The 21,864-nt window shown below is 43.4% G+C and overlaps 2 protein-coding genes across 5 annotated transcripts; both read right to left on the minus strand.

Annotated features, from left to right (window-relative positions):
- Nucleotides 1-13: 13 nt before the first annotated feature.
- On the minus strand, nt 14-11,068 carry gart (phosphoribosylglycinamide formyltransferase). 3 transcript variants are annotated; one of them, XM_063466637.1, is made up of 23 exons: nt 11,001-11,068; nt 10,727-10,820; nt 9,133-9,282; nt 8,445-8,540; nt 8,192-8,366; nt 7,438-7,549; nt 5,265-5,333; nt 4,933-5,058; nt 4,744-4,831; nt 4,579-4,664; nt 4,323-4,491; nt 3,730-3,961; nt 3,332-3,426; nt 2,893-3,002; nt 2,601-2,799; nt 2,280-2,531; nt 2,046-2,198; nt 1,678-1,881; nt 1,434-1,592; nt 889-1,019; nt 529-670; nt 326-441; nt 14-219 (listed from the first exon to the last, which is right to left on the minus strand). In XM_063466637.1, the coding sequence occupies exons 3-23, from the start codon at nt 9,275-9,277 to the stop codon at nt 25-27; spliced, it is 3,054 nt and encodes a 1,017-aa protein (XP_063322707.1). In that variant the 5' UTR covers nt 9,278-9,282; nt 10,727-10,820; nt 11,001-11,068; the 3' UTR covers nt 14-24. The 3 variants fall into 3 exon arrangements, with proteins under 3 accessions (XP_063322707.1, XP_063322708.1, XP_063322709.1); XM_063466638.1 differs by having other exon boundaries at nt 10,727-10,816; nt 11,001-11,019; XM_063466639.1 differs by lacking the exons at nt 14-219; nt 326-441; nt 529-670; ... (6 more) ...; nt 2,893-3,002; nt 3,332-3,426 and having other exon boundaries at nt 3,726-3,961.
- Nucleotides 11,069-11,276: 208 nt separating this feature from the next.
- Nucleotides 11,277-17,411, minus strand: LOC134621075 (uncharacterized). 2 transcript variants are annotated; one of them, XM_063467501.1, is made up of 5 exons: nt 17,317-17,411; nt 16,838-17,124; nt 13,626-13,892; nt 13,392-13,544; nt 11,277-13,309 (listed from the first exon to the last, which is right to left on the minus strand). In XM_063467501.1, exons 2-5 carry the CDS (start codon nt 17,109-17,111, stop codon nt 13,128-13,130), a joined length of 876 nt encoding a protein of 291 aa, XP_063323571.1. In that variant the 5' UTR covers nt 17,112-17,124; nt 17,317-17,411; the 3' UTR covers nt 11,277-13,127. The 2 variants fall into 2 exon arrangements, with proteins under 2 accessions (XP_063323571.1, XP_063323570.1); XM_063467500.1 differs by lacking the exon at nt 17,317-17,411 and having other exon boundaries at nt 16,838-17,307.
- Between the last annotated feature and the right edge of the window lie 4,453 nt (nt 17,412-21,864).

Below are 21,864 nucleotides of genomic sequence, written 5' to 3' on the forward strand. Positions count from 1 at the left end.
TATTTTTTTATTTATTTTATTTTTTTAACTTGAGTGAGACTTCCAGCTGATGCGTCCATCCTCCTCAAGGCTCACAGCGCCGCTTGCCAACAGCTCCAGAGCTGCAGGGAAGGCTCGGTGCTCGGCCTCTTTGATTCTGTCGGAGAGACTCTCCTCTGTGTCACTACCCAGCACGGGCACCGCCTCCTGCACGATGATGGCTCCTGCGTCCACCTCCTCCTGATCGAGTGCAGAAGCCACAACAAAATGTTAAATAAACTTCCCTGCCTCCCACGACTCTGCTTCTTGGTTTTCACATCTGAACTAAACACAAGCTCCTACTTACTGCTACAAAGTGGACCGTGCAGCCGGTGACCCTCACACCAGCCTGCAGAGCCTGTTTCTGGGCGTTCACACCCTTGAACGAGGGCAGCAGAGACGGATGGATGTTCAACAGCTTACCTGTGACAACAAATGCACTGAAACTGTAAGAAAACTTAAATCTCTCTGATATTTCACAGAAGAAAAGATGCGCTTCAGGGAGCCTACCATTCCATTTCTTGACAAAGGTTCCAGTGAGGATCCTCATGAACCCAGCCAGACACACCAACTCCACCCCAAATTCTTCCAGCACGCGATCAATGGTGCCATCGAACTCTGCGCGGCTGCCGTATAGTTTGTGGTCCACCACCTATTCAGAGCCAGACAGACAGGTTTTTCCCCAGAAAGTGTGCACACATGGATCAGACTACTGCTTAAGGTGTATTTATTTATTCATTTAATTCCAAACTCACATCAGTGAGCTAATCCAGACTTTTTAAATCTCCAAAACCCCACTCAAAGAAGTGGGTGTTATCATAAATGCATTTTTTTCCCCATATTATGTGAAAAGCTACTTCTGGTTGTTACCCGGGTCTGGATCCCAGCCAGCGATGCTCTTTTCAGGCCCTGAACTCCTGGCTTGTTGGAAATCACCACCACAATCTCAGCTGAGCTGCACGAACGCTTGGCCTGCTCTATGAGGGCCTGCAGGTTTGTGCCTAGGAGAACAGAATAGTCATTTATTTTTAGACACAGGTTTAAAAAAATATGATCTTTCATATCTTGAGTCTGAAGGTGCAGACATACAAGGATACAACTTCTCTTCTCCTTCGCTTTTTTTGCACACTACATGTGCGACCTCTCTCCAGCCGCATACTTTTAAAACAATTAGTCAGAAGGAAGACGTCCTCACCTGACACTGTACTTCAATATTTTGGAAAATAAAATGACTTTCACAAATTGCAAATAACTTGTCTAGATGATATTTTGTCACTGAAACATTGCGCCTGATGGTGGCAATGTTAGACTTAAAAACTCTGCTGTTGCTTTTATGTGACACACACACAGAGATGTCCTAAACCACTTTTCAAAGGTACTTGCATGAACTCATTTCACCATTATTAGAAACACACCTGTGCCAGAGATGAGAACCCCTACTTTTGTCCTCATGCGTGGTACCATGCTGTTGTCGTGACAACCCCCATTTGCCTCGACTGCCACCTCTTTGCTGGAGGCCTGTCCCGCATTGAGCAGGCTGTTTTTCAGGTTGCGGACCACCACAGGTTCGGCCCCTGCATGAACACAAAGTTCATTTTTAATCTCTTTGTTTCTGTCCCGCCAGCCTGTTTTTAAAGCATCAGCATTTCACAGTCTTACCAGGTTGCTTGTGGGCCAGCGAACCGACAATCCAGGCCTCCTCGTGGGCTTGAAGCTGGCTCAGGACCCTCTGAGCGTCCACGGGGGTGACCACCAGCACCGCTCCCAGGCCGCAGTTGAAGGTGCGGGCCATCTCCTCCTCGCTCAGACCTCCTTCCTTGTGGAGCCAGGAGAACACCGGGGGGATGCTCCACTGAGAGGCATCTGTACCGTGCATAAACCGTGTAAATAATCAACGAGGAGGTGCTGCAACTGTGCTGCATACAAAACACTTCTGTTAAATGTTTTTATACATTCATATTCTTCCTCTCCACATTGTTCAGGTCGTTGTTTCTATGCTATAGTTTGTGTTTGTGCTTTCGTCTCACCTAAATCCACAGCCAGCTCCTGTGGCAGCACCCGTGTGATGTTCTCCAGGAGTCCCCCACCTGTGATGTGAGCGTAGGCTTTGACAGCACCACTGCGCAGGATCGGCAGGAGCAGGCGGCTGTAGATCTTCGTTGGAGTCAGCAGAACCTCCCCTGGAATCAAAATTACAAACAATTGAGTTCAACTGTTAAGGGTAACGTGGAGCAAAGGCACACTTCATCTCTTTGACTCACCAACAGTCTGTCCTGACTTGCCAAATGGAGCAGGGGAGCTGTAGCTGAGCTTTGCCTTCTCCAGGACTTTACGGACAAGACTGAAGCCGTTGCTATGAACCCCAGAGGAGGCCACTCCAATCAGCATGTCCCCCTCAGAGATATCCCCCAGTCTGGGCAGCAGGGCTCCTCGTTCCACTGCACCGACGCAAAACCCGGCCAGGTCGTACTCTCCCGGAGGATAGATGCCCGGCATTTCAGCCGTCTCACCACCTGCACAAGCAGATGACATGAACTCAACGTAACATCATGACCAGATCTACCTTACCTCATAAGCCTCACCCAGCAGTGCGCAGCCAGCCGTTTCGCATGCCTTTGCGATGCCCCCGACCACCGAGGCGGCCACGTCCACATCCAGGCTACCACAGGAGAAGTAGTCGAGGAAGAAGAGCGGCTCAGCACCCTGGGCCAGCACATCGTTTACACACATGGCCACCAGGTCCTGACCCAGACTGCCGTGCTGCCCGCACGCCTGGGCGATCTGATGATTAAATAAAAAAAGAAAGTAAAAGAAAATCCAAACACCGCTAGGTTTACAAGTAACTCCATTCTCCTTAAAGCACTGAAATCCCACCTTGAGCTTAGTCCCAACTCCGTCTGTTCCAGATACAAGGATCGGGTCCACAAATCCAGCCGCCTTCAGGTCAAAGAGCCCAGCGAAGCCCCCGAGCTCTGCATTACATCCTGGCAAAGACAGAAAAACAAGTCAGTCGTTCGTTCTAGTTTGTTGTTTAGACTACAGCTGCTTTATCTGAACAAAACAGATGTAATAAAAATCACAGCATTTAATGACTAAAATTACTGAAAAGACAGGAAAATGAGTTTTCTAATTAGAAATAAGGTTTCCATCAGCAGAAGAAGAAAATAAAATGAGGTTTACAAAATAGCATTTAAACAATTTCCTCCCCAATGTTCTGTGTTTGACATTCAATCACAGATACAAGCGCATAAGCTATGTGTACAAAGCTATTCTTCCTTTTGTGTTCAATTTCAGCAGATAAGAACAAAATTACCAGAACGGGAAGTTGCCTTGGCCAGCGGTTTTATCATGTCCACCAGCCTGTTTCCGGCAGCAATGTCCACACCGCTGTCCTTATAGGTCAGACCTCTGTCAGAGACAACTGATCAGCACTCACTGAACTGTGACAGTCGGTAATATCATGTTGGTCTGCAGCTGCTATCACAGTGAGGCTAATGAAAGAGGCTGAAAATCAGTCGGGAACTCCTCACTGTGAATTAGATCAGCTACGTGAAAACTTAATTAGCTGAAGATGAAAATTAATACATGCGGAAAGAAGAACAAGGACGCAGTTTATTATTCAAATACATGATATCCAGCAAAGGAATGAACAAAAGCACAACAAGATTTTTAACCACACACACACACACACACACACACACACACACCTACCTGTGCCGTTTCAGGTGAGCGATGGCTCGGTGACCAATGTCGTGCCTGTACACCGCGCCCGGGAAGCCAACTGCCGCCACGCCCTGATTGGCCGCCAGCAGGGCCAGCTCCAGAGACGACCTCACTGCAGTGACAGACAAGACCCGCCCGCCATTGGAGACCACGCCTCCTTCTTTCAAGGCTGTACCGGCATGGAAAATCTGCAGCCCCATGTCCTGAACCAGGGACAACCCTGAGGAGGAGCCGAGGTGTTACACTGACAGTTCCAAGCACTATAACGTGCGCACACACAGTATATATCCCAAAAATCTAGATGTAGTGTTTTCAGTAAAGCACTTGCAGAAATTAATGCATTACATATATAACTTGATCATTTTTTGCAATAAAATGTGCATCTTTTTGTTTTGGATTGCAGAATTATTACATCCACAGAACCACAGACTGAAACATTAACATAAAGGAAAAAGGAACTAGAGTTTTGCACATGCACAGACTGAGAGGCTCACAGAAAAAGTGAAGCCACACTCCACCATCTTCACTCAACACAGACGAGTTTAAACAAGACTCCTGCTGAAATCGCGGATTTCCTGTACCTGTGATTTCTACTCCTTTCTTGTAGGAGCCGGGGTAACCGCCACTGGCCATGACCACAGTGACTGCAGAGCTGTCCCGGTGCCACACGGGGGCGTTGGAGGCCAGTTTGCCATTCATGGTGTTCATGATCACTTCATACAGGTCGCTCTGCAACAGCGGCAGCAGCACCTGGAGGAAAACGGCAAGAGTGGAGAGAAACGCTTAGTTTTAAAGAGAGGAGATGCAAAGGTGGACGTCTGCCTGTGAAATACACACCTGACACTCGGGGTCTCCAAAGCGGCAGTTAAACTCTAACACCTTCGGGCCCTGCTCTGTCAGCATCAGGCCTGCGTACAGCACGCCTGAAAGACAAGGGCATAAATGATAAGTGAAAATAAATGAAGGCTGCTGCAGCAAACAGTGAATACAGATGGTACTCACCCACATAGGGTGTTCCCTCCTCACGCATCCCATCCACGGTCTTCTGCAGAACCGTCTCTGTGATTTGCTGCAGCAGCTCCTGACTCACCTGTGCCACAGTGACAGAAAGCAGCTTAACCATTAAAGAGCCAGCAAAAGCTAAAGTAGAGCACAAACAGGGTGGTCCAGCACGACTACGGTTAACGTTACCTGAGGGGTGGGGCAGTAGGCTCCCATGCCGCCTGTGTTTGGGCCCAGGTCACCGTCCTGCAGCCGCTTGTGATCCTGTGCAGGGGGCATCTGTGACACCGAGCGGCCGTCGCTGAAACACAGGCACTACAAAACCAGAGTACGCAGGATAAGCAGTTTGCCAATTTTGATGGGAGAAGAAAAAAAAAATTTATTTATATCTATCTATCTATCTATCTATATATATATATATATATATAGATATATAGATATATACATATACATACACACACAAAAAAATTCTTAAGTTTGCTTAAGCTTGCTCAGACTTTAACTTAAACTATTGCACTCACAGATACTTCCTCTCCCTCCAGAAGCTCCTCCACCACCACCGTCTCCCCTGCAGATCCAAAGGCTCCGTCCTTGAGCGCACAGTAAACACAGCAAACTGTTGACACTGGAAGATCCAATTACCTCCCCCAAAATTCTTCAACAGCTCAATATATCGGGGAAAAAAAAAAAAAAAAAAAAAAAAAAAAAAAAACTTCTGAGACTCCACCAGCGATTATTCTACTGACTAACCAGGCGACTCGGCACCTGAGGCTGCTGTGCAGCTTTAAAGGGAAACCGTCTGAGAGGGAAGAAGAAAGGCGTTTAAAGGCTTCTGCAGTTCCATTTCTTTTGGGAGGATACAGGGCGGAGAAGCAGCTTTGCACAAACAAGGCACACCAAAGTCTAGAAAAATGAGGAGCTGCCTACAGAAATATAATTCACTGCAGGATTTGTTTAGCACACAAAATAATGGCAACAGATTACGACAGCTGTGTAGCAGTGGATGAGGGGTTCAAAGCGGCATGTTTCTGCCATCACTTTGAAGAAAGAAAAAGAAAAAAGTAGCATTTTATAATTCACTTCACTGCAGCACTTCTGGATGCTCACAACAGGAAACACGAAGCAGCAAATCAAAGCAGACGACTTTGACCTGGAAGAAACGTGTTTGAATACTCAGTGAAGCCGACTTCAGTGGTGCTTTCCTGAGTAGGTCGGAATTCCAGAGTTTCCAGCTGGAATTGCAGCTTTTTTGATGAGTAAATATTCTATATTTTGTTAACATTAACGAGCAGTCATCTGTGTCTGCACTGCTACACTCTACTGATGCTCAATGCTAACTAGAATAGCAATAGCAAACATGCTCACCACCCCAATGCCAAACTCCAGACTTTAAAATGGGATTTCACAAACTAACAGTTTTATGTGTACTGAGGCATTTTCTGTGTTTTATTGCAGGAATAGTTTGAAAAATTCCTCATGCTAATAGTAAATAACTCTCAATAAGATAGTAACATACTCTGTTTTGCATTCCTCTTTTAGACTTTAAAAATACTTCCCAACACTTCCAAATAAGAAAAACACCTGAAAACATGGAAGCTGCCACATTTCTCCTCCCCCTGTTTTTTGGCAACTGAAACTTCAACATAACTCAAAACTGACAAAAACATGTTATTTTTGTCAAATTGTCAAGTTAGTAAAGTCAAACTGTGATTTTGAATTGTTACACTGAAACTTAAATGAAGTAAAACTAAATTTTAAATTACGGTTGGCAAATTATTTTCTTTTTTTCCCCTTAAGTGGCAGAAAGTTAAAGTTTCAGCTCACGGTAGCAACGTTTAACGTTATACTTCATCAGGAAATACAACTTTCTGTTTGAGACAGCTGGCATTGTTGGTGCCAAATCAGTTTTGTTCCTTAGGCCAAATGTTTTGAAACGGCTAACATTAAACAGTTTTGCTAACATCACGTAAGATAATCGACAACCATGCTAACATTTCAATCTGTGTCTCATCAACAAAATACAATGTTAACATCACATTTAAATCCAGGATGTCACTGGGTATCGAGAATTGGTTAATTCTCCTCCTCGTATTAATTCGGGTGTTGTGAAATCCTTACATGTTATTGATTCCGGTGTCTATACAATCAGACAGCACAGTCGCCCCCTGCTGATCGCTAAAAAACAAAAATAAGCTCACTTTTGAGACCTGAGCCATGTTCTACTCAAAAATAAATAAATAAAACAAGGTCCATTGTCTGCAAATGGTGTAAAATCTGCATCTGAAGACATTAAAAAGACTGAAGCGTGCACCATAACAACACAGCCAATTAAACCACAACATAAAGGTAAAATTAAGAGGAAGAGCAGAGTTGGAGCTAATTCCCACCCTTTTCATACACACAGCAATTTGGTCCAACATTCATATAAAAATAATGATTACAGCAGCTTTAAGTAGCCCAGAAATGTGCTGGGAAATTAGCATTGAGAACATTACATACATCACTGATCTAGGAGGACTGCTCAGTGGGCAGCTGTGACTAAATATTCAAAAAGGAAGCTTTTACAACACTCATTTATCTATTTTCAATTAAAAATTTTAGCCAAATACTGCTACCCATTTTCCCCTCCTTGCTATAACATAAGGCCAGGAATGAAGAGCTGCAGTACTGCTTAATAGCTTAATAGTCTCACACCTTCATAATGTCCATCACGGCCTGACAGGCCTCGTCCTGATCTCGCGCCATGATCACTCCCTTCCCTGCAGCCAGACCGCTGGCCTTCACCACCAGAGCTGGAAAGTCGGCCCTGGAGAATCAAAGAGATGAAATTAACCTGGGTAATGTGCAACAGGAATCTTTTCTCTGCACCCCCGCTGCCGCCACAGACGCACAGATATACACTGAACAGATGCTGATACTGAGCATAAAATGTTTTTTTTTGTGCACCATTTAACATTTGCAGCGCGCGCTTCTGTTGGGGAATGGGTTTGCGATCCGTATGGATGAAGGCTGTCAGAATATGGCAGCTGTTGTTCTGCCCAAGATGCTTTACACGACCAGAGAAACGGCTCTCAGTGAGCGCAAGACATTTTTTTCCCTTTTACCCTCCCCTTTGTCGATAAAAGTAACAAATCTGTTTATGCCGGATCGCTCCGTGCGGCTTCGCTCATCAGAAAGGCGGTCATTACATCTTAGATCATTAACTCATGAAGCCATCTGAGGAAGGAAACTTCCATTTTCTTTCACGGTGTCGCTTTTTATGCCTTTCACAGCTCTAAAAACAAAACTTTGCAGCCATAAACAGTCTTTTACCGTAAACAGAAAACCCCATCTCCAATCCTAACTACTTCTTCAATTAAGCTGGACCAAGCCGAGTTTTCAACAGTCCAAAACCAGAACTGTAACTTTATGGAAGTGTATGCCTAACATATCCTTCTATAGTACTGACGTGCGGATGTAGTCACAGGCCTGCTGGGGGTCGGTGAAGGACCCGTAGCGAGCTGTGGGGATGCCGTGACGTTCCATGAAGGCCTTGGAAAAGCTCTTACTGGCCTCCAACTGAGCTGCTTTGGCTGAAGGACCGAAACATGGAACTCCTGCGGCCGTCAGGTCATCCACAACACCTGAAAGAGAAACAACAGGTGCGTTTAATATAAAAATCATACCCATCATACAAGTTTAAACAGACGATCGGCATTTACCTGCTGCCAGTGGAACTTCAGGTCCGACCACAACCAGCCCCACATGGTGATCCTTGCAGAACTGAGCCAGGATGGTGTGGTTGCTCACCGATACCTCTGCACAGAGTGTGAGCACTTAGACATCATTCAGTCTTCAGCTGCTTGACGGTGTAATCAGCATGGCATACCGAGCATATCCCATTAGGCTAATTATGTCATTAACTCAATCAGTGCATTAATTAACACATATCTGTGCGAGCGTCCTCATCATCACCTTAAACAGAGGTGCCGTAAAAGTTTGTGCTATATTTATTAAAGCTCTTAATGAGTAACGCTAATGATGAAGGACATGAAACGCAAAGTAGTTCATCTGTAAGATTAGAAACTTAGAATGTTGGCAAAGTGCAAAAACGTGTCATATCGCAGCTTTAGTGTGAAATCTGTGCAGCTACCTTTGCATAAAGCAGGCGAGCCATTTCCTCCGATTTACAGGTTTGATGCTTTGCAGCTTCTGGTTTAATGTGATGTGCGTAAGTCTTGAGTCATCCCTCATTTATTTTCATTTTGTTAGGAAAATGGGTAAAAGGTGCAGTGATTTACGCCACAGCAAGACCTTCGAAAACTGGACGCTTGTGTCTCAGAGGGACATGTGATCTTCACAAAGCTGCCCGTCACTCAAGTATTAATATCTAAAACACTTCCCACTTACCCGAATTGCTGATTTTTCCACAGCCGGCCGTGCCTGCGTTACCCGGCGCTACCAGGACCTGCTGAACCTGTGGCGACTGGGCCAGCTTCCACGCCAGCGCGTGCTCCCGCCCGCCGCCACCAACCACCAGCACCCGCTCTGCCATGACACCTGAGCGGCAAAAGAAGAACACCACCACCAAAACTCATCTTCTCATCCACCTTTAATTGACAGCACTCTCGCCAATTTAATTGCATGCAAACGGTGACCTATAACTGCACAGCTGCGAGGAAGCAGTGACCTTTTCAGTCAGTCCGCTGCTCTCATATTATCTTGTATCGCCGCAGTAACAAGGATCCAATCAAGTAGAACATAAACACAAGTCAACAATTACACAGAATGGTCACCAGGCAAGGCTAAATCACCAACAAGTGGAAACACAGGCTCAATTTGCATAGAAAAATAAAACCGTAACAGCCACAGTGTGGCTGGGCAGTTATTCAGCAGTCCCTCCATTTTTGGAGTAGTCATCCAACGCATTTTTTTTTTTATCCCTGTCGTGGAAATTTAATTAACAAAGCTCGCAGACACTGTAGTAGCAGTAAAAACACCTTTAATTCGTCTATCGCATGCATGATGAGAGGCATCAGTCAGGGGGCACTGAGAGCCGTCTCTGAAAATGAACAGTACTGGCTTCTTTTTAATACAGTCAACAGAACAAACGAAGGCCTTAAACTGCTGCTGCTTACACGTTTGTTCTTCCCCAAGGAAAGAGTTTACAATCCTTTATCACCTGAGACTGCTCCTGTAAAGTCAAAGTACTGTTACTAAGACAAAGTGACCAATACGTCAAAAAAAATTCCAACATATCCCCTTTACTTCAAACTATTGGGAATCTATTAGAAAGCAGGATACGGATATAAAACAGCTGAAAGGGACTACAAAGTTGTTTGTTGGCCCTTGAAATCAAACAAACTGGGGTCAGAGTTTAAACCATCCCCATGTGCGCTGACCTGAAACCCATTCCTCGAACCCTGGGAGGTTGTGCAACTGCATGGTTTGCTATAGTAAAGGCCAGTTTTTGCAGATACACTGCATCAGTGCAGTGTCTTCAGGGATAAGATACAACACAAGGGCGTGTGTGTTGCACAGTGGTCGCGCATGCTCAACAATTAACCAAATCACCGGGTTTGGCTGAAATCACTCCGCTCATGTGACTCGCTTTTAAGATGCACGAGTCCAATAAGGTTTTAAGAAAGCTTTTTTTTTCTCGAGAACCTTCACAGACAAAGCTGTTTTTACACTGTTACACAACATGCTGCGCAAAATGATGCATTTAAAACTGGTATTACTGCACTGGCATGTGCCAGAATGTATATGAATGAATTTCACTGCTTTATTCTGGGAAAGCAGTGAAAAGGTGGCAGCATGTACACAGAAATCCATGCATTTATTCTAGAATAGCAAACAGACATCCACTGCATCTCTAATAAACTTTTTTGGATCGTCTGTGCAATGCATTCAATCCCATCCTCTTCCACTAAGAGTACATTCAGCGACATTACCGCGTTAAACTGGGTAAAGTGAGCATGTCGCGTGCCATTTTAACACTTACCTGCGCGTGTTAAGTGTATGTGTGAAGCAGGAATTAGCCGGAGCCCAGACCAGGACAGCAGTCAGATGTGTAGCCTCTGCTCTCAGCCCGCTGACTGACCGAGGGGATGCAAAGTATGTCATCACACACACACAACACACCACGTGGATCCAATGCAACATGCAACGTATGCAACATATTCACTATACGTTAGCAAACGCTACGAAAAGTTAGCTTAAAGTGCTACGAAGCATAACAAAGTCAAAATGTATCGGCGTTTGTGTTCGCTGCTTACCTTTATGTGTTCTACAAACTAATCTGGGACACTTTTGGGAGAAATTCTACAACTTCCTTGGGGTGTAACTGGCAAGTGCATCATGGGAATTGTAGTTTGTTCGCCATCTAGTGTGGCGGCGCGAATTAGGAAAACCGGTGTTGTTCACTTTTTGGCACAACACCGGCGCAAACGTTGTAACAGTTATAAAAGGCACACAGGCTCGTTATTATCAAGCAGAGACGAGGCAGGTCAAGTTCATAAAACAAAGTTTATTGGACAAAACTACTAAAAGTGTAGAGCTGCAAAAAAAAGAACTTCTTAAGTAGCAGGGCTGGGAATACCGAACCGTTAATTAAGACACGTTATTTACAAACATTACTTAAAATAACAAGGTTCAGGAAAATGATCCCGTGTAGTCTGTCTGCAGTCCTCACTGCAACTTAAATGGTGCGTAATACCCATTTCCCGGTGTGTACGCTCACATGCATCAGAGGGAATTCCACCACACGTGCCTAGCCCCCACAACAAGCGTAGTGGAGCAACCTTCCACTAAATCAAAATAAACCTATAAATCAAGACATAGAAAACACAAAACAACTCAGTAAACGAAATACAAAAGAAACAAACTTCAAATACTACTTATAATACTACTTCAAATCTCACTGCACATCTGTCATTCTTTGCAGACGCCTATTTGCAACCCACCTCCCCCCCATCACTGCTTCTCACTCATCATTCAAGCCTCCATCTATCTCTACCACCAGCGTCTAGACTCCAGGGGTGTCCTGCTCTAATCCCTTTCACAGATGGGGTTACGTTCTGCTGTGCTGGGACATTGGAGTCTACTCGCCAAATACCTGAAATTGAATTCTGTACATCTATTAATTATGCTCAATTCCTTCTAGAACTGCTAGAAGGCTGAAATGTGGGCGTTCCAACAGGTAAATGATGTCAAATACATGAAACGTGCATTTTGAATAGATAACGCAGACTACCATTAAGCTTCTGAAAGTCTTCCCAAAGCCTTGTCCTTAACCCTGCTGAAAATTTGTGGACAAGGGTTAAAACCTGTGCTTTGCCAAGAAGCAAACCACTTTAACTGAACTCAATTCCATACCAATTCTGCCAGAGTGGTGAAATATTTGCCCAGAATTATGCCAGAAGATTGTTGATGACTAACAGAAGCATCTGGCTGAGGCGCAACTTGCTTAGGGACATTTAACCAAATATTAGTAGAGGTATATGCATGTTGTTAGCCCGTGTGGATTAGAGAAAATCATAAAGAAATTCAAACTTGTACAAGTTACTAAAGATGTATACTGTACAATCATTCCACCCTGGAAAAAGAACAGTTTAAATAAATACTTAAAAGGCCCAAATTACCATGAGATTCATCCTCATGGGTAGTTTATGCAAACTTCTGAACTTTACATTCAAACCATTACATAATGCTATTGACATCCCTATAATGTTAACCTAATACAGGCTTATTAAAAAATATCTTTTTATCCACAAATTCTTTAATTTTGATCATAGCTTCTAAAAAATGATTCAGGAAACACTGACAAACTTTAGGAAAGATCACAGCCATATCAAGCTGCGATAACAAACACAACATAATAAGTTATACAAAAGAATCCACTTTTCATGCAAGTGTGACAGTTTTTTCCTTCTCGACTGTAGCAATTTGTAGCGCCCTGACTGCAGCGACTCCATCACTTTTAATATGGCTTTGGAAGCAATCACGGGAGATTAACCTGCTGATAGAAGCTTCTTCACAAAAGCACATAACAGCTCTGAAATACATGCTGGAGCTGTGCCATTTATTGCTTTTTGCAAGCGATCAATAAATTCTGAAAGTCAATCCTGAAGTTAACATGGAGATGTGTAAAGTTAGCAAATAAGGGCTGCGAGCAGGGTGGGGGCTTTTAATAATGTTGTCTTTAAAACAAAGATACAAACACGTATATCTCTTAAAATGTGATTTCTAATCAAGATTGCCACAGAAAAATGGACAGAAAGTCAGAGTTCACTTTGAGCTTTGATTTAAATCTGCTGATCTTAAACATTTGGATCAATACAAAGTGTTATTGATAGTATAAATAGATCTTCAAGCTTTAAGTCCATCCACATGTGGCAGTGCGGTCACAACAGAGGGAGTTCAGGAGCATCGAGGAGTTCTTGTCCCAATTCTGACTCTCTTATGGCAAACAATGTGACGCCTGAGCTGTACGCTGCAGGGATCCTGATGTGAGTCATCTTGGGCTGATTGTTTTCTTCTTCTTCTCCTTCTCCTTCCTCCTCCGTGGCCATCTGCCTCACCTGACCTGAGGAAAACAGGAAAAACAGTGTCAAATATCACATTGGGCGCAAAATGTAAAGGAAAGTCTTCACAAGCAGCTGCTTTACCCTCGACATCCAGGGCCTTCCACCGTGGGTCAGACTGGCTTTCCGAGAGGCCCGACAGGGAGCAGTCGGGCGTCAGTCGCTGCAGCACGTCTTCTCGACGAACCAGCAACACGGATTCACTGCAGAGTCGCTGGTGCACCTCTCCCTCGCTTACTACAACGCACAATAACCAACACCAGCATGAGGAGCTGATTCCTCTTCCCTATAAGCAGCTATTTCCTTTCCCTTACTCACCTACATCTAAAGGATTGGTCATAAAGACAGCGTTGGATGTGACCCCGAATATGAGCTGGTGGTGCCAGGCGTCGGGAACCTCCTCACCCTCGGGTACAGCCAGCTGCATGTTCATGGTCGCCACGGGAACAGCGCCTTTTCGGATCCAGCGGGCGAGCCAGGGGACCAGTCTGATTCGCCTGCGAGGGTGGAGGTGGAAGAATCGGCCCGTCACCTTGCCTCCGCTGGCCTCCTGCGCTCCCTGGATGAGCTGGATGTGAGTCGCACCTGAAAGAGCGGGATGAAACGGGACGCCGACATTTATCGCATCTGAATCATAACAGTTAAACAAAAAGTACGTGTCACGTCCGCTCGGAAGCTGAAATGTCAGTGTAAAAACTGTGTAGCAGAGCCGAGAAAATCAATTACAGCCTCTCCTGCGAGAGACATCAAACTCTTTGTCTAATTCAAGAGGGTACTTTTGAATTCGCCTGGTTGGCAGTGCAGCCAGCTGTCACACTTGCAGGAAGCAGCACTTATGGGTTCAAGACATTACAGAGCGGGGCAGTTATAGTCCCTGTTAGCATCTGTGACACCCCAGATATTACTGTCTGTGGAGCTAAATTAAGATATGCACCTATACCACACTTTATGTATTAACATTTCATTACCTGAAATGTCACGGAACAGCTTGCCGAGAGAGTGAGAAATTTTGAGCTTGAGCCAACGGCTTACAGTGTAATACCTGCCAATTTAGGGGGAAGCTTTTAAACAGCACAAAAACACACATTTTTAGGGAATTGTAAACGCTAAAGAGACTGCATTTATGTGGCTTTTCTAGACTTAACGGCCACTCAAAGTGCTTTAACACCAGAAGCCACGCTCGCCCGTTCAGGCAGAGGTTTATAGTCTAGATCGATTCTGTTTGAGCTGTGTAACCTTCTCGGTCCCCTGGGTTCTTGAAGCAAATGGCCAAAAGCAGCCCTTGGGATCATTTTATGCAGCCCGTGGAGCAGAAAAAGGAAAGAAAGCAGTACTGTATGCACAGGTATAGCCAAAAGACATTTTTTTAACATCTGCGGTAATTTTTATTTAGCAACATTGCTCTGTGTTGGTACCTCATCACCGCTTTCATTTGAATGTGAGATGGATATAGAGCTGCAAGACCCCCTACTGCCAGCACCAACGCCATGCAGAAGAGAGCAGGCATCACTAAAAACAGATATGAAATGGTATAGTTAAAAAAAAACAACATGAAAGGAAGAGCTGGGTTGCAAAGAGGCTTGCAGGGGCAGCTTAAATAGGTGCCTTTAAGCTGCTCACTTATTTGGCAAGGGGTCGCCACAGCGGATGGATCCACAGATTTGACATCAGATGCCCATCCTGATGCAACCATCCCCGACTGGAACTCAGAATTCAGTAGCATGTGACCTCTTCAGGCTGGGTTTGTTTCTCCTTTTGGCAAATGTTTTCACCACTATACTGAGGGGCATTACAAGAGATTTTTCAATGGGATGTGAGACGTGTGACGTAGGCCAACACTGAGCTCAGCCGATCTGCAATCAAGACAAATCACAGTTTAATTCCATCTCTCCGAGCTGTCCACCTGACAGCTTTCGTTCAAATTTCTTCATTGTCTATGTCGCTTCTGCAAGAACTCAGAGGACCACGTGCATTGTTATTACATCAACTTGTCAGCAGTCAGGACTGAGATTTGTTTAGTAAGGCATAGCAAAGAAAAAAATTTTTCTTATCTTGGAAGAACTTAATAAAGCACAATAAGAAAATAGACCCTCGTGTTTTGCATCAACTACTTGTTGCTACGTTCTTATTAAGGATGACTCAAGACTCATTAGGGTTTACACAAACATTTCCAGTATGGAAAGAGGGATTCCTAGTTTTGCTGAACTTGTAACTTAGTAATTTTAATCATTATTTAGGGGTCTGAAAGCCATGCTAACTTGTCGCCGGGAAGGTTTAGTCTGTTACACTGGCTAGAAAAGACGCTCACTTTCAAACTTTTTTTTGCAGTGTTAGAGCATAGCAATATCTACTGCTGGATTAAGTGCATACAAATGCCTTTTTTTTCTCCACACACTTTTGCACTTACAAGCTGCATAAAGTATTCCAGAGGGCTGTCACTGGCCTGCAGCTTTCACTTGGAGAGCCCTTGAAGGTTAAACAGGAACTCCAAAAGAATCGATCTAAAGCCACCGTCGCCTGCTTGTGCTGAAATAATTCATTTACTTGTCATTTGGCTTTCTGTTTCATCAGCTTGTATATGCTTAATCAAGTTAGCGACAGTCTGCTGAGCTTGCTTTTATTTTTATGGAAAGTTGAAGCATCTAAAATCTGTCCAAATCCTCACGGCAAAGGAGCATTTGCAGACCTTCAAATGTAAGCTTTTTACATGTATAGATAAAAAAGCAGTGTGATGTGCTTATAGAACATGTGTGTCTACTTTCCCTCTCCCTCCCCTTAGGGAACCCACAATGAAACAGGACCTACACCCTATAACTGTTGCAGTAGGCAAAAATTCATGAGAATGAAAGTTACCTGGCAATAAAAATATATATTATGCACAGACAGAGAAGAATGGACTAATCCAATTCTTCTCTGTCTGAAAAAAAAAAAACAGTGGAAAGTTGGATATAAGAAAAAGAAATGCAATTTCAACAGTACGTCTCAGTTTTTCCACGTTATAAAGAAACAGTAATGGAGTAAATGAAAGAAACCTGTCAGCACCATGGTTTGGGTTTAAACTTTGAAAAAATGAATGTGTAAAATTACAGAAAAAAATTTGATAGCTCATTGCCCAGACTCTCCTGTAGTTTCTGTTAGTTCATGTGGACGCATTGCAAAAAAATAAAATAAAAGATTTCTATAGTCAACAGTGGAAAAACTGTTGTTTTTCTGTTATTTCACTGCATCTATTACTAAATTATTTCGGTGTAATCTGAATGGCCGTGGGGTCGGTCTTTATCACAAAGAAAAGCTTATAATACATTTCATATTTTCCAAAGCCACCCAATGGGTCAGACTGGAGTCTCTGCGAATCGATTCTGGCCCCCAGGCCTTATGTATGACCCCCCCCGATTTAGACTTAATACTTAAACATAGCTCAATGATCAGCAACAACAGAGGATACGATAGTGCACACGGCATTCTCTGCACTTTTTGCGTAAAACAAGCACACCCCTCTCCCTCTCTTTAGCCATGTTTAGTGTTCTCACCAGCTTCACTGCGGGACAGCAGGTAGTCCGGCAACGGTGACTCGTTCCTCCGCAGACGCGTTTGGACGCAGCGGTCAGCTTCCTCCGGGGTCACGTCTACTCCGAGCGCCTTCAGCACGTCCACCACAGCCGTGGCCCCGCAGGCGGACGCTCCGATCTGCAGGGTCTGCATCTCCAGAGCCTCCTGGACGGACCACAGCATGGCTTCATCGGCCCCTGCCTCCTCATCATCCTCACGACCTCCCCGCACCTCCTCACACACAGCCGCCTCCATCTGAGAGCCTCACCTGGAATCATTAGTAAAGGCACAAAGTCAAAGTAAAGCACCTGCAGCCATTAACCATGTAGCCCATGACGACGGAGGGGAGAGCTTAACGAGATCCAACACATATGTGCACCGAAGTTACTCCTCATAGTCCACTCGGATGTTTGCCAGTCATAACAACGGATTTATTTACGTTTATTTTACGTATCCTCACCATTTCTCACGCTGTCAGACACAAACCGACAGCTGCAGCCACAACAACAGTGTGCGCATGCCCGTACTGCGCGTGTTCTGCTCCTCACTGCTTTCTTTACCAGCAGGGGAGAGGAGGAATGAGGCGACTGGCGCCCCTGCTGGCCGCTTTCAGCTATGACCCACGACCACTACAAGTGCAGCTCTGAAGGCTGAAGGCATTTACACCGAAAATAATTCAGTTTGCATATCTGTCTACAAAGCGTGTTTATAAAGTAGTACTGCTGCATTTTAATGTATTTGGAGATCTGCAACAGGAACATTTAAACATGTTTTCAGTTTGAGAAGACAGAACTTTTTAAGAGCCAGTAGTTTAAAATTTACTTGTCATTTTTGAAGTCATTGAACATTACAGGAGCCAATCAAAGCTTCTTACTTTCCTGGATCAGAGATGCAGCCTCGTGTCACCAGCAGGTCTCAGGAGCTTTCAATTCAATTTTATTCATATTGTGCCACTTTCCAACAACATTTGCCTCAAGGTGCTGTATATTGTAAGGTAAAGACCCTACAATAATACAAAGAAAACAGAGAAAACTTCAACAATAATATGACCCCCTATGAGCAGGTTCTTTGGCAACAGTGGAAGGGAAAAACTCCCTTTTAACAGGAAGAAACCTCCAGCAGAACTGGGCACAGGGAGGAGCAACCAATAGTCGGGACTGGTTGAGGATGAGCGGATGAAGACAAGACTCTCTGCATTTAACTAGTAATTAAATGCAGAGAGTTGTATAAACACATAGGGAGTGAAAAAAGAAGAAGCAGAAACACTCAATGCATCATGGGAATCCCCTATCAGTCTACACCTATTGCAGTGTAACCTTTATCCTCCCCTAACTGTATGATTTATCAAAACAGAATACTTTAAGCCAAATCTTAAAAGTACACTGTAAGAAAAAGTCCTAATATAAAAGTATTTTACTGTGTATTTTACAGTTTTGTTCTGTTCTTCTAGAATATCATTAAATTTACATAAATAGACAGTGATTTCACATTTCAAATGTAAATTAACGTAAAATCACTGTAATGTAATAAAACATAATTTTCCTGTTTTTTAAATGTATTTGTCTGTACATATGCATATTTAGATTGTTAAAATACATTCACAAATGTATCATGATTTCACAAATATGTGTCCGTTATTTGAAAGATTGAACTGTTAAATTCAAATGTAATGCTATGGAAAAATATATAAAATGATTCTTATAAACTTTTTTTTACATCAAATAATTATTACTATTGTTGCTATTTAGGGCGATCGTGGCTCAAGAGTTGACAGTTCGCCTTGTAATCCGAAGGTTGCCGGTTCGAGCCCCGGCTCACAACGACACTCTCGGTCGTTGTGTCCTTGGTCAAGACACTTCACCTACTGGTGATGGCCAGAGGGGCCAATGGTGCGATATGGCAGCCAATCCCATGTAAAATTAGGGCAACAAACTGTATTGTCATTACTGAAAATAACCGTATTTTTATGAGAAAGTTATTTTCTGTTATTTTATGGTATTATTTTGGCGCCCTAGCTGCCGGAATATTACTGTTTTTCTAGGATTTTTTTTTTAACAGTGTAGATCGGGTGTCTGTTTCCTGAATCCAGAAAAGTTTGTTGGTTGTTTTTGGTCTTCGAAGCCACATTTTGCCTTCAAAGTCACAGCTCCTGATCTTTGGATCTCTGGGTCAAGCTTTAAGCCATGTAGCTACCTTTAACAAGCAGCTTAAGGTGTTTGTGATATCATAAGTCACTCCATGTAATATCTGTAAGCTGTCCAGACTGACATCAGTAAAAATGATGTCACAATCAAATCGTTCTTCACAAATAAATTGTAAAAAATGCAGAAGAACAGAAGTATATCTTGCTTCACTGTGATTACACATTATACTCCATCATACACAGATCTGTGTGTGTGACTTAGGATTTACATTTTTCTTACGTCGATACATAAAAAACAACATATCTGCTACGTGTGGAAGTTATTATATATCTCAGTATATATTTTAGTGATAAATGACTTTGCTTACAACAATCTGGGTATGCAGTTAGGTCCACAGTTAGGTGTAGTTTGTCTCTTTTGTGGCTTTCAATCAAACAATGAAGACTGATTCAATTGTGATTGAAGTGCAGAATTTCAGCTTTAATTTAAGGGGTTTATTGACAGTATTACATTCTGTTTAAGAATAACAGCCATTTTCAGAGACGCAAAAGTAACTGGATAGTGTTTCATAATTTTTAAATATTTTAAAGGATTGTTTTTAACATTTGGAGAAAAATGCTGGGCAAGTCGATGGCCTAAAGACTAGAACTCATGGACATCAACTTGAGATAGAGAGATTATATCCCTGCACACGTCAGAATTCATCAAACACCAGTGACATTGGCATGTATAGCAGCCATACTTTTCTCTTCACATAATTCTGGTACAAGCTCTTACTTGAATTAAATCATTTTGGTGTGTGTCCAAATAATTGTTTTTCAAGAACTGTGCATGCTCTTTTAGATTTATTTATTCATTTATTTATTGGTAAATTCTAATCTGGTCTTATTGTACTTGAGTGTAACCAGATGTTTGTAGCTTGGAGTAAACTCTCTGTATTTACATCCATGAGACATCGCTTATAGATTTTAATAATGATTCTCCTACCTTTCTGGAAGTGTATTTGACTTGGTTTGATGCTGTGAAGTTGTTCTGTTTAACCACTGAATAATAATTTTGTCATCATCCACTTTATTTGTCTTCTGTGCTCTTTCAGGCCTTTGTTTGTAGCTGGCCATCATTCTTTTAATAATGTACAAGATTATTGATCTAGCCGCTCATAAAGTTGTTGCTGTCTCTCTGACAGGTTTTTCTTTGGTTTCTTTGGTTGATCTTTGGTTTCACTGCGTAATGATGGTCTCCCTCACTTGCACCGACGTCTCTTTGTACTTTACAGTGTAGAGCATGAAACAACAGGAGAGCAGGCCTCACCTGGCCATGGAACTACTTGTCAGTCAGTTGTCCAATTATTTTGGAGCCTTAGAAAATGGGGGTTTGTGCATAAAAATGGCAGTAATTCCTAAACACTCAGCACAATACTTTTGTTAAACCCCTTGAATTAAAGCTGAAAGCCTGCACTTCAGTTACATCTTGATTGTTTGATTTGAAATCCACTGCGATGGCGTACAGAGGCAAAACTACAAAAAATTGAAGCCTTTGTCTAACAAGTTATGGAGCTGACTGCATGACCACAAAGCCCGGACAGTTTTCCATCAAGCCAAAAGATGTCAGTGTGGCTACATGCAACTACAGCATGCAGCAGAGCAGCATGTGTGGTAACAGCAGATATGTACGTGGTGTCACAATGTTTGATGCTTTGTGAAAGAGCCCGAGGCGTGCAGCACGTCGCCGACGGCCGCGTCCTTCTTTTTGCCGTGCACGGTTATCACAGGAGGAGGGGGGCATCAGGATGAAATGTACAGAGAGCAGACAATCTGAGGCATTAAAGGAAATAGTGTAACAAGGCTACTGTAATCAAGATGGTCTTTTTCTTTTTGAATATGCTAAATAATTTTTCTTGTTGAGCTAAATTTTGAGCCAACCTGGTTGCACGCCGCACAAATGAAAAGCACAACTGAACAGTTCAGGATACTCAGCTCAGAATCATCCAAACAGGAAGTCCCACGGGACGTCACTGTTCTCCCAATTATTTCTGACTTAAATTCAACAAAACAAACAGCCAACGCTGGCTCTGCCTCAAAAACACATGAGAAGCACATGGAAATAAAGTAAGCTCTGCTCAATGCCATCTGGTGGCTGGAAAAGAAAATCAGAGTTTGCAACCCAAAATGACCTGCGCTGGGGGAAAAAAACCAGACTTTAAGATTTGTATTTGATTAAGAAAGCCTCATTTTTATTCCCCTTGCCCACCTTGCTTTGATCTCTCCTACAGTTACTTTATCTGTACTGATCCAGGATCACCCGTCAGCATGTGTAATCACGAACACCAAAATCCTTGTTGGTATTCGCCTCACCCTTACTTTCGCCAGGTTTTCTCGCAGTTACAGCAACTGGCTGCTGGAAACACTACAAGCAAAGTGTGATTAAAACTGACGGGCTCGACGAACGTGATCCGGCTGCCGATAAGCCAGCCAGGAGATGAGATGGGATGGGATGAAAGACAGAAGCAACCTTGGCGTCACCATTTTTTTCCACTTGCAGATGTAGTAGAAGCTTAAAGGGAGTTTCCTTCTAAGCCGTCTAAGCTTTAGCTCTTCGTTATCAAGCTTGCCAACAGATATGCAGATCAATATTTTCCTGAAGTGGGCTATGAATAATATGAATACTGTGGGGGTAAAATGTGGGATGTGCTAGTCATTTTAGCAGATAATTCGGAAGCTGCGGCGACTGTACAGAATCAATAGCTTTTTCCTGTGAAAGCATTAAACAGTGTGGATATGCAGCAGCTGTAATATGATAATGCTGTGCTGCCAGCAGACTGTAATGTTGTGCAGCCGTGAATCCAAACGGGTGACCAAGTGCCA

The sequence above is a fragment of the Pelmatolapia mariae genome, linkage group LG23, assembly GCF_036321145.2.
Source record: "Pelmatolapia mariae isolate MD_Pm_ZW linkage group LG23, Pm_UMD_F_2, whole genome shotgun sequence".
In the NCBI taxonomy this organism is placed as follows: domain Eukaryota; kingdom Metazoa; phylum Chordata; class Actinopteri; order Cichliformes; family Cichlidae; genus Pelmatolapia; species Pelmatolapia mariae.

Excerpts from the sequence above, each read along its gene's own strand:
- gart (XM_063466637.1), bottom strand. The coding sequence starts at position 9,277 with ATGGCAGAGCGGGTGCTGGTGGTTGGTGGCGGCGGGCGGGAGCACGCG. Across the intron at positions 4,832-4,932 it reads CCTACTGCCCCACCCCTCAG|GTGAGTCAGGAGCTGCTGCA; the intron begins GTAACGTTAACC and ends ACTGTGGCACAG. Across the intron at positions 1,593-1,677 it reads GCTGGCCCACAAGCAACCTG|GGGCCGAACCTGTGGTGGTC; the intron begins GTAAGACTGTGA and ends GTGTTCATGCAG.
- LOC134621075 (XM_063467501.1), bottom strand. The coding sequence starts at position 17,111 with ATGGAGGCGGCTGTGTGTGAGGAGGTGCGGGGAGGTCGTGAGGATGAT. Across the intron at positions 13,893-16,837 it reads GCTGTCCCGCAGTGAAGCTG|GTGCGACTCACATCCAGCTC; the intron begins GTGAGAACACTA and ends CCGCTCTTTCAG. Across the intron at positions 13,310-13,391 it reads GAAGGCCCTGGATGTCGAGG|GTCAGGTGAGGCAGATGGCC; the intron begins GTAAAGCAGCTG and ends TGTTTTCCTCAG.